The 24,891-nt window shown below is 43.1% G+C and overlaps 1 protein-coding gene across 5 annotated transcripts in view; it reads right to left on the reverse strand.

Moving 5' to 3' along the window:
• LOC135524585 (tropomyosin alpha-4 chain-like) overlaps positions 1-24,891 on the reverse strand; it is a 30,631-nt gene that overhangs the window by 1,220 nt on the left and 4,520 nt on the right. Inside the window, exons 1-8 of one of the 5 annotated variants that reach the window (XM_064952257.1) lie at positions 19,301-19,813; positions 5,750-5,883; positions 3,769-3,886; positions 3,592-3,662; positions 3,372-3,447; positions 1,879-1,941; positions 1,696-1,765; positions 470-744 (exon numbers count right to left, since the gene is read on the reverse strand). In XM_064952257.1, the coding sequence (XP_064808329.1) occupies positions 485-744; positions 1,696-1,765; positions 1,879-1,941; positions 3,372-3,447; positions 3,592-3,662; positions 3,769-3,886; positions 5,750-5,883; positions 19,301-19,432 (924 nt within the window). In that variant the 5' untranslated portion in view covers positions 19,433-19,813 and the 3' untranslated portion in view covers positions 470-484. Of the gene's footprint in view, positions 1-469; positions 745-1,695; positions 1,766-1,878; positions 1,942-3,371; positions 3,448-3,591; positions 3,663-3,768; positions 3,887-5,749; positions 5,884-15,096; positions 15,174-19,300; positions 19,814-24,891 lie in introns of those variants that run through there. The other 4 variants (XM_064952253.1, XM_064952254.1, XM_064952256.1 and 1 more) reach the window with 4 other exon arrangements.

Genomic DNA, 24,891 nt, shown 5'->3' on the forward strand with positions numbered 1-24,891 from the left:
TGACAGGACCATCAGTTGATTAATATGAATTCATTCTCCTTAGGTTTGGTAAACAATATTCTACACAGAATCCAAAGCCATTCCTATACAGGATGTACAACAGCTGCTTCCTAGCCACCGTGCTTCCACATCTGCATTTCTTGCTGTTTAGGGTTTTAGGCTGGGTTTCTGTATATCACTTTGTGACATCAGCTGATGTAAAAAAGGGCTTTATAAATACATTTGATTGATTGATTGATTTTACATACTGTAACTGCTGTGGCCGTGTTAAGTTATTCAATATGCAAAACACAACCACACTAAAGAACACTACCCAAAACAAAAGGCATATATAAAACTGATGACAGAAATGTATGGAGTTGCGCGACAAATGTTATGTAAAAAGGATGTGAGGGACACTCAGTGTGAATGCATGCCACACTCCATAAATTCTCACCTTCTTAAGACAGTTGTTTATCCTATTATAAAGATTGTAATATCAAAACTATTTAATTAAAGAAGGATAGTTGAGATAGTTAGCTTTTAATGAGATGGACAGAAAGCACAGAGAAAAGGAGAAAGGGTATTTCAGGAGCCTAACCCCAGGACACAATAGCCTGAAGTGGGAAGGGTGAGAGGACAGACATCCTGGAGGCAGCAGGAAGCCGGCAGAAATAAATGTCTCAAAGGAGGTCATGTCATTGAGGGCATGATCCAGCTCCTCGCTGATAGCCTTGTACTTCAGCTTCTGACGGTAAAGTTCATCTGGAGGTCAAAGGGCAGCAGGAAGTAGCACAGGTAAGGCACAAGGAAATCAGCAGCCGAGAGAGGTGGAGGACAGGACAGGGAATCAAAAAGGAAATGGTGGCAAAAAGAGAGGGAAAAGAAAGAGGACAGGTCAGTGGATGCAAAAGAGAAAAGTCATACAGTATAAACATGAAAGAAGAGAATATGCCAGAAAGATAAGACATCTTAGTCTACCTGTGAGCATTCGAAAATTGAAATATGTTGCAAATCTTTTTTTTGAGGGGGGGGGGCGCAAGAGATGACTACCTTAAGCATTTAAGCCTATATCAAGGTTTCCATAAACGGACTTCATACCGGTAAACCCATTTCATGTGGCTCTAGGACCAAAAATGCTGATCTTAAAGGAATTTGAGCACTCTGTTCTTAGTGCAGACATCAGACACCAAAATAGGTGCTCTTTGGTTAGTAGAAAATGGGCCTACATATTTCTTTACACTGGAGACCAAGGCAGTGTGTTTTATTAGCTTGTCTGAGAAGTTTCCATACGTTTGGCAGGGTACCCTTTCTTCTAGAGAAATATTTCCAGCTAGTTGAATTTTTTTATTTTTAGCTGGGACCATGTCCATGTGAAACTGTTCATAATATGATGTTGTTTCATTGCTCAGGGAGAGGATTAAATATCCAGACCTCTTGACCAAGGAAATTACATACAATGGGGAATACGGAACAAGCGACATCTTTACTAATTTACTGACATGGAATGTTCTTATTTGAGCAACTCAGCTTTATATATCTGAGATGCAACTGAGAACAATGAGAAAACAGTTATTTGCAAAATATATAGTTTAATCTTCTGCAATAAAATATGTCTAATTTACAGGAACTTTCTCTCCACACTAAGGTACGTTTACTGTCTCTTCTATCGAAATGCCATAGAGCAGTTTGCAACAGTGTTTTTAGCACTCATACCTTCCAGGTCATCAATGAACTTTTCCAGTTTGGCCACTGTCCTCTCTGCAAACTCTGCACGAGTCTCAGCCTGGGGGACACACAGGGAGGGGGGTGTCAGAACAGGACGCCGTTTTGACATGGAGCAAATTGGCTTACTACTGTATGAACTAAGAATCCAATAAGATGCCAGCAGCTGCTTACCTCCTTCAGCTTGTCACTAAGAACCTTGATCTCCTCCTCATACTTGTCCTCTTTTTCTGAGTACTGTCAAAATACAAGACAAAGTCTGTTCCAGGCAAGCTCTGAAATCTTGCACATGTCAGACCATTCATCTCAGAGACAGAAACGCGTACAGAAACAGACAGACATGAAAGTGAATAGACAGCGATGATCTTGCGGCACTGTTTGTCAACCATGCTTCGCTGTAATACAACTAGGGTTGCAAAGGGAGGGTATATTACTGGAAACTTTCTAAGTTTAAAAGTAAACTACCAACATTTTGGTATATTTCAATGTTTTTATCACAAACATTTAGTGGCCCTTTTGGGTACTTAAGATTATCACAGGTGTCTGTAATAATCTCTTAGCTCTGTATGGCCTCATCACATGTAAAATATATTAAATAATTAACTAAGATGATTTTAAAATAAAAAAAATAGAATGACAAAGCTGTAAAACATTATCCTAAATGTAAACCATCAACTTCTTGAATACCATTGGTGTTTAATAGGAGGGTTTCAACATGAACTATCCTTAATCTTTTTTTTTCATTTTCTTTTTACAAACCTTTATTTATTTTACTATGTCAATATGTATTTGCTAATGTTTTGGCGTCAAACTGGTGACAGTTGTGAAAAATGTCAATAGTTGGAAGAGTTGCAGAATTAATTGAAAATAATGCCAGTGTTGATTAGATGCTTTTTTCATTAATTTGGCCATTTTCTCTTGAACCATATGGTCTATCTAATAAGAAACTCATGAACAATATGGACACAGATATAAAAAATGAATACGATATGAATAAAACATGTTTTAAGTTATTCAAGTATAAATTACCAAATTTCCGATACATACTTTCTGTTAATTACCAAAATTATTAATTACCAAAATTACTAACTTTTGTAAATTACAGGTAGCTTTGCAACCCTAAATACAACTCTTCAGGTTTGATAAACTGGCTGTGTGTTACAATGGGTATAAGGAACACATCGTGCTGTGATGCCAACCATGAGAAGGGCAGTGATTTAATCAGCACCGGGCAACTGCTTAAGTGGCTGAGGGAGATTCATGTGGCGTGACTCGCAGTAAGCTGGCGAGGTAGGAATGCAGAGAAAGGTCTGTTTTGGTCCAGGGCTTTTACATCTTCCGGTTCCATCAACATTATCATAAAGAAATCAACATCCAATTTGTCAGGTGACACCAGGATCTTTGTTCAGATTTCTTTGAAGATAAGTGTGTCAGGTAGTGATTATACTAAAAATAACTCTGCTTTCATGTCTGCCATGTATAGTCAACTAATGATTTGGGACTGACTTAAGTGGATGCACTTACCCAAAACATGTAGATATCCAGAATAAGTAAAACAATTATGTATTTGAATTGGGACTCGTGATCTACACTGCACTTAAGCGGAGTTCGCACTCATCAGTAGTTGGCTGTATTTACTTGTATGATGTAATAGTATACACACTGACCTTCTCAGATGAGGCTTCTAGGGATTTTAGGTTGTTGGTCACATTTTTCAACTCCTCCTCCAGATCACTGCATTTACTACCGGGGAATAAAGGAAGAAAAGTACTTAGCATTGGCATCTCAATACTTACATACACAATACTGGAAGGATCTTCACATGTTCATTTCAAGAACCTTTGTTTACCCTCTTATTTTAGTGTAGGAGGCATGTGCTGCACTTACAGTTCTGAGACCTCGGCTCTCTCCTCAGCTCTCTCCAGTTCTCCCTCAAGGATTACCAGCTTACGGGCCACCTAAGGTAGAGAGATAAACATATTAGTGGAACAGTATGAGTATGTTAAGGGATACTTCTATGAATGGATTATACCCCAGACAGAACAAACTCTATGGGAGTCTCACCTCCTCGTATTTGCGGTCGGCCTCCTCAGCGATGTGTTTGGCCTCCTTTAGCTGCATCTCCTGCATCTCCATCTTCTCCTCGTCCTTGGAGGCCCGGTTCTCGATCACCTTCATGCCTCTGATAGGACAGGAAACACAGTAATGTCAGTGTAACAGTATAACTTTAGACCGTCCCCTCGCCCATACCTGGACGCGAACCAGGGACCCTCTGCACACATCAACAACAGTCACCCACGAAGCATCTTTACCCATCGCTCCACAAAAGCCACGGCCCTTGCAGAGCAAGGGGAACTACTACTTCAAGGTCTCAGAGCAAGTGACGTCACCGATTGAAATGCTATTTAGCGTGCACCGCTAACTAAGCTAGCCGTTTCACATCCGTTACATCAGCAACACCCAAGACACAATCAATTTCAAGTATCATTTACACAGCCCACCCAATATGGAGGCACATTGAATGGTTTTACACATTCAAGATGGTTTTCCGGAAATATTGCTTTCAGTACGCTATTGAAGGGGCTGGTCATTTGCTAGCAATGGACATGGCATCAAAACCTATAACAATAAAACAAAAAATGCCAAAGCAAGCCGCATGTGCCTGGTACTATCGAATGGAACATGGCATACACAGTGCATTTGGAAAGTATTCAGACCCCTTGACTGTTTCCACATTTTGTTACATTACAGTCTTATTCGAAAACAAATTAAGTCGTTTTTTTTCTCCCCTCAAACTACACACAATACCCCATAATTTATTTAACTAGGCAAGTCAGTGAAGAACAAATTCTTATTTACAATGACAGCCTTGACAAAGCAAAAACAGGTTTTTAGACATTTTAGCAAATGTATTAAAAATAACAAACTGGAATATCACATTTACATACGTTTTCAGACCCTTTACTCAGTACTTTGTTGAAGCACCTTTGGCAGAGATTACAGTCTCAAGTCTTCTTGGGTATGACACTACAAGCTTGGCACACCTGTATTTGGTGACTTTCTCCCCTTCTTCTCTGCAGATTGGCTGGGGAGTGATCCTGTACAGCTCTTTTCAGGTCTCTCCAGAGATGTTCGATCGGGTTCGAGTCCGGGGTCTGGCTGGGCCACTCAAGGACATTCAGAGACTTGTCCCAAAGCCACTCCTGCATGGTCTTGGCTTTGTGCATAGGGTTGGTGTCACAGTCTTAGGTCCTGAGTGCTCTGGAGCAGGTTTTCATCAATGATCTCTCTGTACTTTGCGCCGTTCATCTTTCTCTCGATCCTGACTAGTATCCCAGTCTCTGCTGCTGAAAAACATTCACACAGCATGACGCTGCCACAACCATGTTTCACCGTAGGGACGATGCCAGGTTTCCTCCAGACATGACGCTTGGCATTCAGACTTCATCAGACCAGAGATTCTTGTTTCTCATGGTCAGAGAGTCTTTAAGTGCCTTTTGGAAAACTCCTAGCGGGCTGTCATCTGCCTTTTAGGAGTGGCTTCCGTCTGGGCACTCTACTATAAAGGCCTGATTGTGGAGTGCTGTATATATTTTTGTCCTTCAGGAATATTCTACTGTGGGACCTTATATATACACAGGTGTGTCTCTTTCCAAATCATGTCCAATCAATTAAATTTACCACAGATGGACTCCGATCTAGTTGTAAAAACATCTGAAGGATGATCAATGGAAAGAGGATACACCTAAGCTCAATTACAAGTCTCATAGCAAAGTGTCTGAATACTTATGTAAATAAGGTATTTCTATTTTTAATACATTTGCAAAAATGTCTAAAAACCTGTTTTTGCTTTGTCATTAAGGGGTATTGTGTGTAGATTGAAGAGGAAAAACATTTATTTAATCCATTTCAGAATAAGGCTGTAACGTAACAAAATGTGGAAAAAGTCAAGGGGTCTGAATACTTTCCGAATGCCCTGTAAATATAAAGATTAAAAGGTGAAAGATTATAAAAACGTCCGTTTCTGTGGCTGGCTGGTACTGACCTCTCGCTCTCATCCGCAGCCTTCTCTGCCTCCTCCAGTTTCTGCAGCGCAGTGGCCAACCTCTCCTGGGCCCGGTCCAACTCCTCCTCCACCAGCTGGATCCTGCGGTTCAGACCCGCCACATCACCCTCCGCCTGGGAGAAGAGAGGGGGATGAGGTCAAAGGTTACACATATCAGGGTCACACTGACACAGTAATGTGTTGTACTAGAAAGAAGCACATCCTGCTAAGAGGATGTTCCCTGGATGGTACCCTCACATGGTCTCCTATCATTGCTATGCAGAGGACACTCAACTACCTTTCTCCTTCTACCTTCCGACACCCAGGTGGCGACACTCATCTCTGCGTGCTTGGTAGATATCTCAGCTTAGATGTCAGCCCACCACCTCAAGCTTGACAAGAAGGTGCTGCTCTTCATTCCGGAGAAGACCAGCCCGCTCAAAGACCTCTCCTTCCAGATTGACAACTCCACAATGGTCCCCCTTCCAGAATTCAGAGAACCTTGGCGTAACCATGGACAACACCCTGTCGTTCTTTGCAAACATCAAAACAGTGACTCGCTCATGCAGGTTCATGCTCTATAACATCCAAAGAGTACGATCCTAGCTCACACAGGAAGTGGCGCAGATCGTAATCCAGGCACTTGTCATCTCCCGCCTGGGCTACTGCAACTTGCAATTGGCTGGGCTCCCCGCTTGTTCCATTAAACCCCTACAACTTATCCAGAACGCTACTGCCCACCTGGTGTTCAACCTTCCCAAGTTCTCCCATGTCAACCGCTTCTCCGCACACTGCAAAAATGCCTTTTGCCTTGACTTTCTTTCCTCCCCTTACTACCTCTGACTTTGCTGATAGCTACTTTATTGAGGAAAAATGGACTTACTATGACTGTGATGTGGTTGTCCCACCTAGTTATTTTAAGATGAATGCACTAATGAGCTGTAAGTTACTCTGTATAAGAGTGTCTGCTAAATGACTCAAATGTAAATGCTAATGTAATGGAAGCCATCATATGGGGGGTAAAGACATCCTCAGTCACCCATAACCATGTGTCAGGATCCAACGACGGGAATACACAAAGAGCCCATATCCTCTTCATGATCCCTTTCCTATAGTAAAATTACCAAATCGCCCTCTAGTGGCCTCATGGGTGAAATGTTATTAATATTTTTCAGAATTTTGTAATTAAACAGAAAGTCTGGTGTTTCTATGTCAAACGGTTTTGTTATATTTCAGTGTTCTGTGAAGTATATAAAGTGTAATATTGGGATGTAAACTGAAAATGTAATACATTTCAACTCTATATCTGACATGGTACAGTTGCCTTAATTTTTTAAAGTCAATAACAATATGTGTAAGGTGTATACATTCAAAGTAGATTTGTTTAAGACTAACAAGAAACACTGTGTGACCCTGATTTAGCCCACTGCAGTAAAAGGTCAAGCCAATCTATTTGGCTGAGTTCTTGGATGTAAAATTAGTCATGCATTCAGTGTCTAAATAATTAATAACTAATTTACAAAGTGAATTGGAGACAGATGGAAACATTCAAATGGATAGAAGCAAGATTCTTAAGGTCAGTAGGTTTAATGATGAATGAGCATCGAACAGAACTACTGATTCCATTCAGTGGATTCCATTTGATTTGATTTAAGACAAAATAAGTGGGTCACATGATGTATTTTTTGGGGGGATCCTCTTTACTTGATAAACAATCCCGTTCGTAGAAAGCAAACAGAAAATCAAACCTTTATTCCCTCTCTCAGTCCATAAGCATATCCACCTCCCAGGGAGTAGGCCTAATATAGATACACAGATTTCAGACAAATACAATGGAAGCTCTCCAGCCAACTCTGACTCAGGTCTTACTACTACTACTCCTCCCACAGTTCAATACAGCACCCACAGGCCTGCCCTTGACTGACCATGTCCAGACCCAGCGTACACAACTAGGCCTCAGGCTTAGGGCCTGGAAGAGAAGCTCTACAGAGATAGAGATGGGGGTTACTGTTGGAAAGTGAGGCATAGAGAGAGCTAACAGAGGACAGAGGAAAAGGGCAATTAGGATTTATTTGTGCAGAGTGAGTGCCATTCCATTCTCTCATGGGCTGGATATTTCAGCTCTGATCTGGGATGGCTGTGGGAGAGACATGGCTTCCTGCTCTGCTCAGGGCCTGGCGGTTAGTCAGCACTCTCCTTTCTATGCCTCTCTTTTGCTTTCTCCCAATCTATCTTTCAGGCCTGACTGACACCCCACCCTTCTCTCTCCCTAGTTAATATGTGCTTAGCATGTGCTTAGAGAGGCAGTGGAAGCGGGCAGGAAATGTCCATTAAATGAATGATGGATCAACAGCCAGCCAGCTAAAAGTCAATTGAATCCAACGAGACACTGAGCGTTTTCTAAACTGGTGCATAAACTGACCACAAAATGAATCATTGTGGATAATACATCTTCCCCTAACTTCTTTATGGGGTTGTATGGACATCAGATCAACTGCCAGACAGTTTGAAAGAAACGCGGCCTGAAAAAACAGATATAGTTATGAGGCAATTGTCTGGAGAAAGCCTCCACACATAAACAAAACATAAATTCTATTCATGAGCGCAGGTCAGTTAGGTATGCATGTCTGTATGTGGCTATGAAACCCGTTCTGATACAGACAGGCAGGCGGTTAGCAATAGAGCTACAATAGCTACCTGAACAGTTGAATGGCTGTTGTGTTGACAAAAAAAAAATCAGCAGCATAGAAATATTTTTACTAGCGGATTTACCACTAAAACAATGAGCGATAGCCATTATAAACTAGTGCCTCAACTCTATCTAACATCAGACATTGATTATCATGTGGGGAAATCTCCCCCAGACATTTCTCTGTGTGTTTTAAAGCTTGCTTGTCCATCTACAGATGTAGGATCTTAATTTGATCACCCTGTTGCAGGATAACATTTCTGCAATGCAGGAAATTTAAAAGTTCCAGTGTATTTGAGGTTTTAAAAGGATTCAGACAAAATTCTGCATAATAATTTACATTTCCTATTGCTGCAGGATTATTTTCCTGCTATAGCAAACTGGCTCAAATAAAGATCCTACATCATTATATAGTATGTTCCGAAGGTAAATCATTCAGCCATGTCGAGGGAACCAGGCATTCTTCTTCGAGATGCATGATGATGTAAGGTACTTGCATTCAAAAACTGAAGTCTCTCAGACTTGGTTGGAAAAGCATTTTGTTGTTAGTTAGATTATTTACTGTGTAGCTGAACAATGGACCAGGCCCATACCATATGGATGGTTGCTAAAGAATACTCTGGAGACCTGAAAAGTACCACAAAGATGTATATAGCTAATTACCAACTATCTGTCATAACTTACAGTCACACCCTATACAGTACATGAGCACATTCCTGTTATTTAGACGAAAATGTAAAGACCCTAGTTGAGAGAAAGGAAATGGAGTCGGTTTAAAGGGGAAAATGGTAGAAAACGGACAGGAAACCAATCCACACTACATCCTGACCTTCCTCCCTCCCCTCTTTCTCTCAGAGTCAGTTCAGGGTCAGAGGAGAGTGCTTTCTCTTTCCCTCTCCCTCCCTCTCTCTCCTTTTCCCTGGCCATGCCCTTCCGTAGTCAAATAGCATTCTCTGGCTCACACACCTTATATGGTAAAACATACTCGAGAGAATGTTTGTGGTGCAGTGCCAAGAAGATGTTAGAGAGCACACACACACACACACACACACACACACACACACACACACACACACACACACACACACACACACACACACACACACACACACACACACACACACACACACACACACACACACACACACACACACACACACACACACACACACACACACACACAAAGAGAGACACACATAGGAAAAAAATGCTAAAATGAAACCATCTGTGACAACAAGATTCAGGAAAAGGAAAGACACCAAGCTAAGGAGATGCTCTGTTAGTGCTTCCTCTCTCACATATAAATAAGAGGATCCAATTATGAATGGAAGATAGAAAATGTCTAGTGAGAAACTCAACAGACTAAAGTTATGCTAATGGTATGTCTATTATTATGTCATGGCATTAAATACATTAACAATAGTGTATAGAATGAAAAGCGTATCAGTAGTGACAAATGTAGGATCTTGATTATTGTGTGGATAATAATTAATGGACATTTTTGTTGGGGTCGATTCCTTTTTTCGGTTCCGGGTTGGAGCGAGCGGTCGCATCTACACTTCGGTCCGCAGGTAGTATAACTTTACATTACATTTCATTATAGTACAACGGTTTGATTTGTCTAATCTTAGCAATTTCTTCTTAGCTAGCTACATAGCCGTTTTTTGTATCAAAGATAATTGCGTAATTATCGTATTTCGTCGTCCTAACGTAGTCTACACTGCTATCTGCCCAGCAGCTAGCTAACGTCTACCGTCTACTGGCACTGTAGATACTATTACACTCAACTGAACGACTTGATTAGTGTAGTGTTAGCTAGCTACATAGTTGTCTTTGCTGTCTTCGTATCCAAGATAATTGTGTAGTTTAGAGTGTGTAGACTTAGAGTGATTATCTTAATTTACCGAGGTTAGCTAGCCAGCTATTTGTCGTCCTTAACGTAAGAGATACTGCTAGCTAGCTAGCCAACAGCTAGCCAACGTCTACCGAATTAACTTCAACAACCCGGTCAACATTCCGCTTCGCTCCACAGGTAGTATCACATTTTCATTTCACTTCATTACAGTACAACGGTTTGATTTGCTTGATCGTAGCTAGCTAGCTACATAGCCGTCTTTGTATCTAAGACAATTGTGTAGTCTAGAGCGATTTTCTAGGTTAGCTAGCCAGCTATTGTCGTTCTTTTAACGTAACGTAATCAACACTGCTAGCTAGCCAGCTAGCCCCCGAATAGCAGCACTGTAGAAACTATTACACTCGACGGAACGACTTGATTAGTGTAGTGTCAACAACGCAGCCACTGCCAGCTAGCCTACTCCAGCAGTACTGTGTCACTTCAATCATTTTAGTCAATAAGATTCTTGCTACGTAAGCTTAACTTTCTGAACATTCGAGACGTGTAGTCCACTTGTCATTCCAATCTCCTTTGCATTAGCGTAGCCTCTTCTGTAGCCTGTCAACTATGTGTTTATCTATCCCTGTTCTCTCCTCTCTGCACAGACCATACAAACGCTCCACACCGCGTGGCCGCGGCCACCCTAATCTGGTGGTCCCAGCGCGCACGACCCACGTGGAGTTCCAGGTCTCCGGTAGCCTCTGGAACTGCCGATCTGCAGCCAACAAGGCAGAGTTCATCTCAGCCTATGCCTCCCTCCAGTCCCTCGACTTCTTGGCACTGACGGAAACATGGATCACCACAGATAACACTGCTACTCCCACTGCTCTCTCTTCGTCCGCCCACGTGTTCTCGCACACCCCGAGAGCTTCTGGTCAGCGGGGTGGTGGCACCGTGATCCTCATCTATCCCAAGTGGTCATTCTCTCTTTCTCCCCTTACCCATCTGTCTATCGCCTCCTTTGAATTCCATGCTGTCACAGTTACCAGCCCTTTCAAGCTTAACATCCTTATCATTTATCGCCCACCAGGTTCCCTCGGAGAGTTCATCAATGAGCTTGATGCCTTGATAAGCTCCTTTCCTGAGGACGGCTCACCTCTCACAGTCCTGGGCGACTTTAACCTCCCCACGTCTACCTTTGACTCATTCCTCTCTGCCTCCTTCTTTCCACTCCTCTCCTCTTTTGACCTCACCCTCTCACCTTCCCCCCTACTCACAAGGCAGGCAATACGCTTGACCTCATCTTTACTAGATGCTGTTCTTCCACTAACCTCATTGCAACTCCCCTCCAAGTCTCCGACCACTACCTTGTTTCCTTTTCCCTCTCGCTCTCATCCAACACTTCCCACACTGCCCCTACTCGGATGGTATCGCGCCGTCCCAACCTTCGCTCTCTCTCCCCCGCTACTCTCTCCTCTTCCATCCTATCATCTCTTCCCTCTGCTCAAACCTTCTCCAACCTATCTCCTGATTCTGCCTCCTCAACCCTCCTCTCTTCCCTTTCTGCATCCTTTGACTCTCTATGTCCCCTATCCTCCAGGCCTGCTCGGTCCTCCCCTCCCGCTCCGTGGCTCGACGACTCATTGCGAGCTCACAGAACAGTGCTCCGGGCAGCCGAGCGGAAATGGAGGAAAACTCGCCTCCCTGCGGACCTGGCATCCTTTCACTCCCTCTCTCTCTACATTTTCCTCCTGTCTCTGCTGCTAAAGCCACTTTCTACCACTCTAAATTCCAAGCATCTGCCTCTAACCCTAGGAAGCTCTTTGCCACCTTCTCCTCCCTCCTGAATCCTCCTCCCTCCTGAATCCTCCTCCCCCTCCCCCTCCTCCCTCTCTGCAGATGACTTCGTCAACCATTTTGAAAAGAAGGTCGACGACATCCGATCCTCGTTTGCTAAGTCAAACGACACCGCTGGTTCTGCTCACACTGCCCTACCCTGTGCTCTGACCTCTTTCTCCCCTCTCTCTCCAGATGAAATCTCGATTCTTGTGACGGCCGGCCGCCCAACAACCTGCCCGCTTGACCCTATCCCCTCCTCTCTTCTCCAGACCATTTCCGGAGACCTTCTCCCTTACCTCACCTCGCTCATCAACTCATCCCTGACCGCTGGCTACGTCCCTTCCGTCTTCAAGAGAGCGAGAGTTGCACCCCTTCTGAAAAAACCTACACTCGACCCCTCCGATGTCAACAACTACAGACCAGTATCCCTTCTTTCTTTTCTCTCCAAAACTCTTGAACGTGCCGTCCTTGGCCAGCTCTCCCGCTATCTCTCTCAGAATGACCTTCTTGATCCAAATCAGTCAGGTTTCAAGACTAGTCATTCAACTGAGACTGCTCTTCTCTGTATCACGGAGGCGCTCCGCACTGCTAAAGCTAACTCTCTCTCCTCTGCTCTCATCCTTCTAGACCTATCGGCTGCCTTCGACACTGTGAACCATCAGATCCTCCTCTCCACCCTCTCCGAGTTGGGCATCTCCGGCGCGGCCCACGCTGGATTGCGTCCTACCTGACAGGTCGCTCCTACCAGGTGGCGTGGCGAGAATCTGTCTCCTCGCCACGCGCTCTCACCACTGGTGTCCCCCAGGGCTCTGTTCTAGGCCCTCTCCTATTCTCGCTATACACCAAGTCACTTGGCTCTGTCATAACCTCACATGGTCTCTCCTATCATTGCTATGCAGACGACACACAATTAATCTTCTCCTTTCCCCCTTCTGATGACCAGGTGGCGAATCGCATCTCTGCATGTCTGGCAGACATATCAGTGTGGATGACGGATCACCACCTCAAGCTGAACCTCGGCAAGACGGAGCTGCTCTTCCTCCCGGGGAAGGACTGCCCGTTCCATGATCTCGCCATCACGGTTGACAACTCCATTGTGTCCTCCTCCCAGAGCGCTAAGAACCTTGGCGTGATCCTGGACAACACCCTGTCGTTCTCAACTAACATCATGGCGGTGGCCCGTTCCTGTAGGTTCATGCTCTACAACATCCGCAGAGTACGACCCTGCCTCACACAGGAAGCGGCGCAGGTCCTAATCCAGGCACTTGTCATCTCCCGTCTGGATTACTGCAACTCGCTGTTGGCTGGGCTCCCTGCCTCGGCCATTAAACCCCTACAACTCATCCAGAACGCCGCAGCCCGTCTGGTGTTCAACCTTCCCAAGTTCTCTCACGTCACCCCGCTCCTCCGCTCTCTCCACTGGCTTCCAGTTGAAGCTCGCATCCGCTACAAGACCATGGTGCTTGCCTACGGAGCTGTGAGGGGAACGGCACCGCAGTACCTCCAGGCTCTGATCAGGCCCTACACCCAAACAAGGGCACTGCGTTCATCCACCTCTGGCCTGCTCGCCCCTACCACTGAGGAAGTACAGTTCCCGCTCAGCCCAGTCAAAACTGTTCGCTGCTCTGGCCCCCCAATGGTGGAACAAACTCCCTCACGACGCCAGGACAGCGGAGTCAATCACCACCTTCCGGAGACACCTGAAACCCCACCTCTTCAAGGAATACCTAGGATAGGATAAAGTAATCCTTCTCACCCCCCCTTAAATGATCTAGATGCACTATTGTAAAGTGGCTGTTCCACTGGATGTCAGAAGGTGAATTCACCAATTTGTAAGTCGCTCTGGATAAGAGTGTCTGCTAAATGACTTAAATGTAATGTAATGTAAATGTTTTCGGAAGGGAAAATCAGATCTGAAATTTCAAAGTGTAAATTACAAACTTCAGAAGCCTTTTTAACTCCTAGCTGAGCCGAAGATGACAGGGATATACCATTTAGCGTGTAATTTTTTTTTATCCAAAGGGACTTACAACAGTGACTGAATACATTTTCGTATTGATGGCCCCAGCTGGAATCGAACCCAAGACCCTGGCGTCACTAACGCCATTCTCTTATGAACTGAGTTACAAAGAACGAAGGAGGTGAGAGTGAGACATGCATTCATTAGAAAACACATGCCCGTTGTCACTCTCATCCTGAAGAGTCATAAGCATTGAGAGGGAGCGAGGGCTACTGCACGTCAGGAATCTAATTATTGCTTCATTTGAGGACAGTGGGGTAATGAAGAGCATAAGGATTGGGTTTCTATGGAAGTGTTCCAGGCTGGAGCTGTGTTATAGTGCTGGTCCAGTCCTGTTGCGATCCCATCTGTTAACAGAGACTTGACATACAAAGACAGCCTCATATAACTAGGCATTTCAGGAGGAGATATGTAAAGGCAGGATATTACACATCAGCCACGCGCTTCTAATGCAGTGCCACAAGCCTTTTCAATGCAAATAGTACGCTAAATGAACAGAGTGGTCAACTCCATCGTATTTCAGCCACATTCAGACCCTGTCCTGTTCCTCATCCTGACTTAAGCCAGCTTCAGAGTAGGAATGGCTCACTGATTTGTTTATGGGTCTGAGAACATGTGCAAAACAAAAGCCCTGTGCTTCAGCAGGGTCTCTGTTGCTAGCCAACACCAGGAAGTAATGTGGGTATGCAAATAAGAAAGCGAAAGCTCAATTGGGTCTTAGACCGGAGAGTTAAGTACCAGCAGGTAAAGTAAACATTCTGCCTGTGAAACTATTTACTGGTTTATATATTATGCTGGTCTAAAGCAGTGGACAAGCTTAGGCCTGTCACTATGCGTGGCAGTGGGATCCCTGGTAAACACTGTAAGTACAAGCCAACATCCACTCCCTCAAATACTGTACTTTCAAGTTCCAAGGGAGTGCCCTGTGCCCAATGAATGCCAAAATGTATTACTGTTAAACTTACATTTGAATAGTCGTGATACTCCCATGGAGAAAGTCCAAAGTTAGCTATTTTTTTCTTCTTCAGTGGAACCAGGAAGTAATTCTTTCCGTAGCATGCAATACATCATGGTGCTATTTGTGGCAGGAAACCACTGGCTAATTACCAGACAGGTCAGTCAACAAATCTAGACCTATTTGGCATTCACTACTGTATATTTACGTGGCTGTCAAAAGCATACAGATCTAAGCAAACAAATGTTATTTAAAACTTGGTGAGAGGGATAGACTGCCTTGCTCGCACATTTGGTTCCTTGGAAGTTGTGGGAACGTCCGTTTTTGGTTTCCTATTGGTTCTGGGAACGAAGCCATAAGTATCCTGACCAGTAAAACTGAATGTTTTTGGGGCCTTCTGAGTGACGCAATGGTCTAAGGCACTGCATCACAGGGTTTGGCCGGGGGGGCTTTACTTGGCACATCGCGCTCTAACAACTCCTTGTGGTGGGCCGGGCGCCTGCAGGCTGACCTCGGTCGTCAGTTGAATGGCGTTTCCTTCAACACATTGGCGCGGCTGGCAGGTGTTAAGGAGCGCGGTTTGGTGGGCCATGTTTCGGAGAACGCATGACTCGACCTTTGCTTCTCCCAAGCGGGTTGGGGAGTTGCAGCGAAGTGACAAGATCATATTTGGATATCACGAAATTTGGAAGAAAAAGGGGGTAAAATTAAAAAATATTTTTATGTTCTGAGGACGGAAGTGAACATTCAAAGGAAACAAGCACTCATTAAGATCAGGTGTGGCCAACACACCTGAAGACACTTAACAAGATAGAGGATAGAGAGAGTTTTGTCAATGCAGAGAATGGATTGTATACATTATTCTTAAAACGTTGTCTGAACGTTACTAAAGTTTTCATGTCAATGGTCTTAACGTTCTGAGAACGGAATGTATGTTTTTGTATTCTTAGAACGTTCTCTGAATGTTATTAAAGTTTTCTTGTGGTTTTTATGTAAAGTTTTCTTAACGTTCTCGGAACAATTTGAGAACATGACTTTAAATACAACCATGAGAACACCTGTAGGAAACGTTATGCTGAAGTACGGAAATTCCGACAGACGAACGTTGTTTCTTAAGCGTCTAGAACATTGCCAAAATTTAAATTAAATGTAACCATGTTTGAACTTTTAGGAAACGTCCTGTTAAAGTAATGAAATACCAAGAAAATAAACATTTTTGTCAAGTTCCTTAAATGTGCTGAGAATGTTCCAAAGCCATGTAACTATCCTACACGATTCCCAGAAAGTTATGTTAAGGTTTTATGCAAAATAACCATAGGACAACCACGCTCATATGGTTCTCAGAATGTTATGCGCTAGCTGGGTGTGGTCTGCTCTTTACACTTTTATAATAAGTGATTATAAATATCACATTCTATAGAATTCTTTTGATAAGAAATATTTGCAGCACCAAAGTAAGTAGCCAACTTCATATAGCAACTGGGTTCTCTTTTAGACCCCCCAGATAATCAGGATGTGTCTGTATCACAGAGTCCAGGCCTCGGAGAAATGTCCAGCATCTGCTTATCTTCCTGCTGATGTGGGCTGAAGCTGCGGCACAGGAAGTGTCGGAGTGGAGCCGACAGGCAGTATCCTGGGCCTGTTCCTCAGGGGCAGGGAGTAGAGAGAAGCTGCATCTAACCACTGATACTGGGTCAGATACTGTTTCATCCCCCTAATGGTCAAGGCTAGGACTGACTGATCCTAGCTCTGTGGTTGGGAGCACTATGGTCTATATCGAGCCAGAGGCAGTCCTTCCAGGAAGGGTCTGGGAGTGAAGCTAGCTCAGCTTGGGATAGATATCATCCCTCTCCTCTACATGCATAGAATATGGATAATAATCTGAAGTAGGCCTAGAACCTCCAACCTGATCTAAATACTGTACATACTGTGAGAACTGTTGATATGAATATATAGAACCTCAATGAAGCACATCTTGTTTTTGTGACCAACTTTTTTTTTACATTTTCCTTTTTCAGAGGGGGTTACAAATACAATCAAACAAAATGCATACAAAGATAAACCTGACCCATTCCCCCCCTTAGTCCCCATCCACTCGCCCGCATCCTCCCTCCCCACCCGGAAACCATGCTTCCCATCCTGAAGAAAGCATGCATGCTTCCCACCCCTTCCCTTCCCATCCCACCCAGCAACCAAGGTTGCTTATCAGTTCATCTCCCTCCCATCCATCCCCTGAGTCTCCTCTTAGAGACTCTCACCTTACCACCCCTGTCCAGTGGGCCTGAATACTAAGAAAGCAACAAAAGTCAAAATAAATATAGATTGTATAATTGGTTTGTATGTGTGGGGCTTTAGCTGAGATTGTTCTTTACAACGTCAAGTATTTCTTGATTATCATTCCATGGTGGTTCAACAAAGGCAGAGGGTGTTGTGTTAAGTTACGCCTTGCAAGACAAGAATGCCACTTCACTCCAAAATAACATCAAGGCGTTCATTTTAGGCCAATAGTCTCCATGTTTAAACTATTCAAAAGACGATTCATTACCTCAAGAAAGATAACAATGTTCCCTCTTTTGTGCAGCTTGTTCCAATGAAAGAGTTTGTTGTGCCAAGAAATCACCCTGGTTTGCTCCAATTATTCACACATGGGCCCATACACCCTTGAGGTTAGCCACACAAGTGCTTACTCAAGACTCAACCACTTCAAGTCTTTTCATCCTTGAACACAGACTAATGGCTTGAGCTTGAAGGGATAGTTTGGTATTTTGGCAATGAAGCCCTTTATCTACTTCCCCAGAGTCAGATGAACTTGTGGATACCATTTTCATGCCTATGCGTGCAGTTTGAAGGAAGTTGCTATCTAGCGTTTGCAATAGTGCAATGACTGGAAGCTTTTGTGAATTACAAACTCCAGAAGCCTTTTTAACTCCTAGCCATTAGCGTCTATATATCTGCTGTACCAGCTGACTGTGTTCTTCCAGTCATAGCGCTAATGTTAGTTATCATTGGTTCGTGAAACTACCTTTAACTTTTTTCATGCTTGAGAGACATGAAAATGGGGAAGTAGATAAATGGCTTCATTGATAAAATCCCAAACTATCCCTTTAAGAGGTAAATTTCAAATGCTTTGAGGCTGAGAAGACCGACATGATGTAAGGTCTGAGTCTATGACTGAAGAAACTGTGAATGTAATAGCAGCCAGGTTGCAGACTTGGGGTCAATTCAGGGAATGAAATGAAAATGCATCCCCCACCATGCCTGGTTTTTAAGCTTCTCACAGACCCACTATGGCCTCCCTGCTGTCCAATCATGAGTCAGTACTCATGTCCAATGAGCCCTGAGGTTCTGTCTCTTCTATATGCATCACCATATGTCAATGAAAGCTGCCTCTCTACAAGGCCTATATCTGACAACAACTACCAAGAAGCCATCCGCACACATTTACATCCTGGGCGTCTCGTGGAGGACAATGCTATCCATCAAACATCCATTTTACATCCCTCTTTCTTTTGCTTCCTTTGATGGATTGCACTGAAATAAAGGGGAAACCCCTCCTTTAGCCAGATCCTCTCACTACCTCACCTCTTGCTGCCTTCCCAATCAAGACCTGACAGCTCAATCTCTCTACTCTTATTAGGCCCCCCCACAAGTAGCCATTTAATGTTTCTATTGCAAATATGTTTTGATGATTCAGACATATTTCAAAAGCAAAAGCATTTGAAATACTTTTTGAACCATACAGCTATTTTACAAGAAACTTAAGTTTGTGCTGGCCCTCCAGATTTACCAATTTTCTATACTAACATCTTGTTCCAGCATTAGAATCATACAAACCTAAATTGGGCCTTATTATTAAGCCTAGCCTAGTTACAGCGTACTCCTTTATAATGAAAAGGAAATGTCCAAAGAGAGGAAAGGATCATATATTTAGGTCTTGAAAATGTCAATAGTGGATTGTCTAAGGCAAAGATAGATGATTCCTACTGTAGCACACATCTGATGATTAATGGGCACGCGCTAGGACCTTTAGCAATTCAGCCTTTTTTGGAGACCATTGTGTCTTCATTACCGGCAGATCAATTCATTAACGTGTATCTTCCACACCATTACAGAACGTAACATTATAGCAGACGTGGTCACGAGGAGAAGGACAGATAAGCGAAGTTTTTAAAAGGAGTAGACAGAGGAAAAAGACAAGTATTCGATTGTCTCACTTTCTCCCGAAGTTCTCGTTCCCCATCCAGTTCTCTCTGTAAAACCTGGGCTCGGTCTTCTGCATCGTCGGCTTGCTGTTGCAAACACTGGATTTTTCTTTTCACAGCGTCCAAAGAATTCAAACCCGACATTCTCGTACTATTCGTTAAAAAATACTTTTGGTTTCGAAAATTGTAATATTGTGCAAAGGTTGCTTTGGTCTATTCAAACGGGATATAACACTAGTACTCAGTCTTTGGAATGGACCGAAATAGCAGAATATAAATCTTCAAGTGCAGTGCAATAAGAAAAGTTGTATAAACCAAGACAATAGGTTTTCCAGGTGGTTATTTAGCTCAGACTAAGAGTAACTTTTAAAAAAGTATTCAAATATATACTTTGGAATGAAATATGTATGAACGCATTAGCGAAGCGTTCCAGTTTTGAACGGCAGAGAATAAATAAATAAAAAGAAGGAATGATGAGGAAAGTTCCTCCAATGCAGAGAAGTGTGATTCAGATGAGGTCACGGTTTTAGGATAGGCGGGGCGTTCCCGTTCTGCGTGATTCTTGCGGGTGTAGGCAAAGGGGACTTTCAATGAACAGCTTCAATGGCAAGAAATCAATCCATTTTGTAGCCTATAAAGAGTCTTATGTACGTTAACAGTTGCCAATGCCATAGTAAATAATGTATGTTCTTCAAATTCAGGGCTTCAATTTAGTCACCAAAGACAGGGAAAACAGGAAATCCAGTCCAGCAAATATGAGGCTAAAATGTGACACTTAAGTGCCTATAAATAGCTCTTCTCTCTGGTTTGATATGGAAAATTCATACTTGAACTTTAAGAGATTATTCTGAACAATATTTGCAACAGTTCATTCTAATTATCTATTACAGTGTACAAAAATTCCAGGTTTTATCAACAGTTGTTAAATCAAAGTCTAAAGCATTTGATTTTAGGCTAAATGTTGTGGTGTTTTCGTGTAGCTCTGGCGACTCCTATTTGTATTGGTTACTGTAACTTGATTGTTGAATACCTCATCAATATGTGTGTGGGTAGCAATACACAAAACAATTCACATGATTCAGTTGTCTATACTCCAGCAAGCAGATGGAATCAGAAGGTTTTGACTTATGGTGTCTCGGGTGAGTGTCTTGTGGAAATGTGGTCGGTACAGCTTCAGCTCCAGCTCCGTTGAATGCCTATGTGCTTTCCCCACCGGGAAAACTTGGAGCATTTATTTCATTAGACACCAGAGTGTGGGCCTATCTGTTTGCTTTGGCTGCATTCCTGACATTCCAGAACTGCTGCTCTGCCCTGCTGCTCCACAGCCCTTTTCAACCCGTATTCACTACAGCCCATTCTCTTAAGGTTACCATGCCCCACAGACACAAAGGAAATACCACACGCTTCAGGTTGGAGTTCCCCCTAGGCACTGATCTAGGACCAGCTTAACCTCCCTAAAATCCTGATGTTAAATCATTAGCTGGGACAATTTACCTTAGACCAGTGTCTAGGGGCAACCTCACCATACTGTTCATTTACAATGCCTCACAGACACAAGCTTACATTAGCAATCAGCTGTTGTCTGGCTTATAGGGCAGTTATTCTCTGCCTACTCATCTGATTTGGCTGTGTTAATTCAGATGTGTAATGAGTTGACCTTTCCCTCAAATAAATGACATGTGGTGGAGTGTCCAGGAGCATGTTTTCATGGGAAGCCTGGCCTAAATTCCCCAGAGCTGCCATGTCAGTCCTGCCTTCCTGCGCCTGGTCAGCCACTTCCTCTCTCTCTGTCTTTCTCTCTCCCTGTGCAAGACAACAGTGAGTTTCTCTGGGATATCCGGAACCCCAAACAATACGGTCTCCTTGTTGAAGTTGGGGTACACACGGCTCAGATAATCTGACTTTGTTGTTTTATCTACAAACCACTATCTCTTACGTTAGAGAATTTTAAAAAGTCTTACAGGAACTGTATTGTTACTGCTAATTGTTTTCTTGCATAGATTGTTTATTGTATAAATATTGGTGCTCATTCTTTCTGTCTGCTTGCAGATCTCAGACACCAGGCCTACTGTGTTTGGGAAAATGAAAAAGTGGGTCTGGTATGAGAGATAATATCTCATAATGACAGCAGGATAACATCATTCTAGCCACAGGCAAAACAGACACTGCCTTTCTTTGACGAACAGTCATTCAGAGAGCACATAACTAATATCAAAAACAGCCTTTCCTCTTCTGAAAAGTTGCTGAATTTCTACATTTTAATAGATCATCTTATTAGATAATCAGATTGTGGATATTGAAAAACAACAATATGGGTTTATTCATACTCAACCTCAAAAATATGACAAGCACACACTTGATCCTCTTTGAAATGAAGCCTAAGCCTGTATTTAAATGTAACTAGGCAAGTCAGTTAAGAACAAATTCTTATTTACAATGACAGCCTACCAGGGAACAGTGGGTTAACTGCCTTGTTCAAGGGCAGAACAACAGATTTTTACATTGTCAGCTCAGTGATTTGATCCAGCAACCTTTCAGTTACTGGCCCAACACTCTAACCACTAGGCTACCTGCTTGTAAGTACAGTCAAAGCAGGTGTAGAGGGATACCCCCTTTATAGCAGCCACCCAGCCATACATACAGTATCTACTATCCAGAGTTTACCAGCATTCCTGTACGTTAACCAGTGCGGTTGTGTTTCGGCGGAACATAGTGGCTGAGTGTGTATGGGGAGTTGGTGAGCTCATCTTTCAAGACTCGGCGCCCAGAATGATATACACATCATATTCTCCACACAGACAGGCCTGATCAAAGCACACTCACAGCTAGCGCTGGGGCAACGGACCAGCCATATAACTAGAACAAGTAGAATGGATATCACCATTCAAAACAATGGCATGTGGTGGGTAGCCAAGAACATTGCTGACCAAATTTGGTGTAGGCCTCTTAACACAAAGGCCCAGGTCCAAACCAATGATGTATATAAACCATTGATTGCTGATGCTATGCATTGGCCATTAAGGGGCTTTGAAGCCGCCGGTCAACCATGTTGGCACTCTCCAGTAGGAGCAGTCCTCTATAGAGCCCCACAGTGGAGGCGTCATAAAACCTAGTGGTTTTAAGGGTATTAAACAGGGAAAGGGTTCCAATTGTTTTTCCACCATACATTTTACCCATAGAGGATTTTGGGAACACTAAAATAAGGGCTGTGTTTTGTGTAGGCCTATTATGGCGTGACATTTTGATAACTCTGTAAATCTCTCTCAGACAAGATGACTTTTATCAATATATTCGGCTCTTATTTACTCTCAGATTCGAAAATGCTAATTAGCATCAAAGTAGACGTCATGCAAAACTACAAATCCCTTTACGTCATCTCTAGCTGACACCTTTGCTAACAGGTATTGTGTCAATTTAAAACTTCCGCAAGACAGTTCACAGAATTGTACATTTAGAGAAATGTTGCCAATTTATTCATTACTACATTTAGCTAACATTAGATAGGGGTGGCAGGGCAGCCTAGTGGTTAGAGCATTGGACTAGTAACTGAAAGGTTGCAAGTTCAAATCCCCGAGCTGACAAGATACAAATCTGTCATTCTGCCCCTGAACAGGCAGTTAACCCGCTGTTCCTAGGCCGTCATTGAAAATAAGAATTTGTTCTTAACTGACTTGCCTAGTAAAATAAAGGATAAAAAAATAACAAATCCAGAGACTCTTACCTTTGCCTCAATTCGTCAGTCTCATCCAGATCATCATAGCGTTTGTACTTCTTTATGATAGCCACATTAGCAGCTATTTGGCTATTCATTTTTGAGGGGTAAATACAGGCAAATATATTGATAAAAGTCACCTTGTCCTAGAGATTTACACAGCTATTTGTATTTTTTAAATTTAACTAGGAAAGTCAGTTAACAACAAATTCTTGTTTACAATGACAGCCTACCCCAGCCAAACCCAATCCTGGGCAACGCTGGGCCAATTGACTCCCAATCCCAGCCGGTTGTGATACAGCCTGGAATCAAACCAGGGTCTGTAGCGATGCCTCTAGCACTGAAATGCAGTGCCTTAGACCGTTGCGCCACTCAGGAGCCCAAATGAAAATGTCACACCATGGTAAGCCTACACAAAACAAAGACCTAATTTTAAGTGTTTCTAAAATCCCTTAAAGGCAAAATGATTGGTGGAAAAACAATTGGAGCCATTTCTCTGTTTGACTTCTAAGTTGTATGGTTATTATGCCACATACTGTGGTACTCTATGGGAATGAATAAAATTGTGCAGTATTTCAATCAAATGTTTCAAGGACAAAATTACATCTATTTAAGTATTTTTGTTGTTGTATTGGAGACAGTAGCATTAGTAATCTAAAAATGTTTTACTTTTAAGAACATTTTTGCTCACATAATATAATTTACAAGTATACAAATACAAATTAATTTCTATAACTTCCAAAATATTTTTTACAACGGTGGAAGAGTGCCAAGATGGAAACATGGTGGTTTCAACACATCTCCCCCTATCAGTCATCTAGTGTATATATAAATCATTCCAACAGGTGGGAACCATTCCAATAATGCTTAATATTGTAAAGGAGCTGATCGCAGACTACAGGAAACGGAGGGGCGAGCACACCTCCATCCACATCGATCGGGCTGTAGTGGAGCGGGTCGATAGCGTTGAGTTCCTCGGTATCCACATCACTAACAAATTAACATGGTCCACACACACCAACACAGTTGTGTAGACGGCACGATAGCACCTCTTCACCTGCAGGAGGCTGAAAGGATTTGGCATGAGCCCTCAAGTTCTACAGCTGCACCATTGAGAGCATCTTGACTGGCTGCATCACCTCTTGGTACGGCAACTGTAAGGCCATACAGAGGGTGGTGAGTACGGCCCAATACATCATGGGGGGCTGAGCTCCCTGCCATCCAGGACCTCTGTACCTGATGGTGTCAGAGAAAGGCCCCAAAAATGGTCAGAATCCAGCCACCCAAGACAGGCTGCTACCGCACGTCAAGTGGCACCAGTGCTGCAAAGTCTGGAACCAACAGGAGCCTGAACAGCTTCTACCCCCAAGCCATAAGACCGCTAAACACTGAGCAAATTTTATGTCTTGTGAGCTAAATGTGTTTTTAAACTTCCGGCGAGTGTTTACAGTGAACACTGAGGATGTACCCTTGCAGTTTTAGACAGTAGCCAATTGGCTATTCTGGCTATTTGAGCATAATGTAGGCCTACCAACAAAACCAATGCAGCAAGTCCTATAACATTTTTATGTGGAATTATCTTTTGATTTCTTTGATATACAGTGTATTTGGGAAGTATTCAGACCCCTTTACGTTCTCCACATTTTGTTATGTTGCAGCCTTATTCTAAAATGGATTACATAAATATTGTTCCTCCTCAATCTACACACAATATCCCATAATGCTGAAGCGAAAACAGGTTTTTAGAAATGTTTACAAATCAGGCATCTATGGTCGAATTGCAGCAAAGAAACAACTACTAAGGGACACCAATAAGAAGAGGAGACTTGCTTGGGCCAAGAAACACGAGCAATGGGCATTAGACCGGTGGAAATGTGTCCTTTGGTCTGGA

The sequence above is a fragment of the Oncorhynchus masou genome, chromosome 31 (genome assembly GCF_036934945.1).
Source record: "Oncorhynchus masou masou isolate Uvic2021 chromosome 31, UVic_Omas_1.1, whole genome shotgun sequence".
NCBI lineage: Eukaryota > Metazoa > Chordata > Actinopteri > Salmoniformes > Salmonidae > Oncorhynchus > Oncorhynchus masou.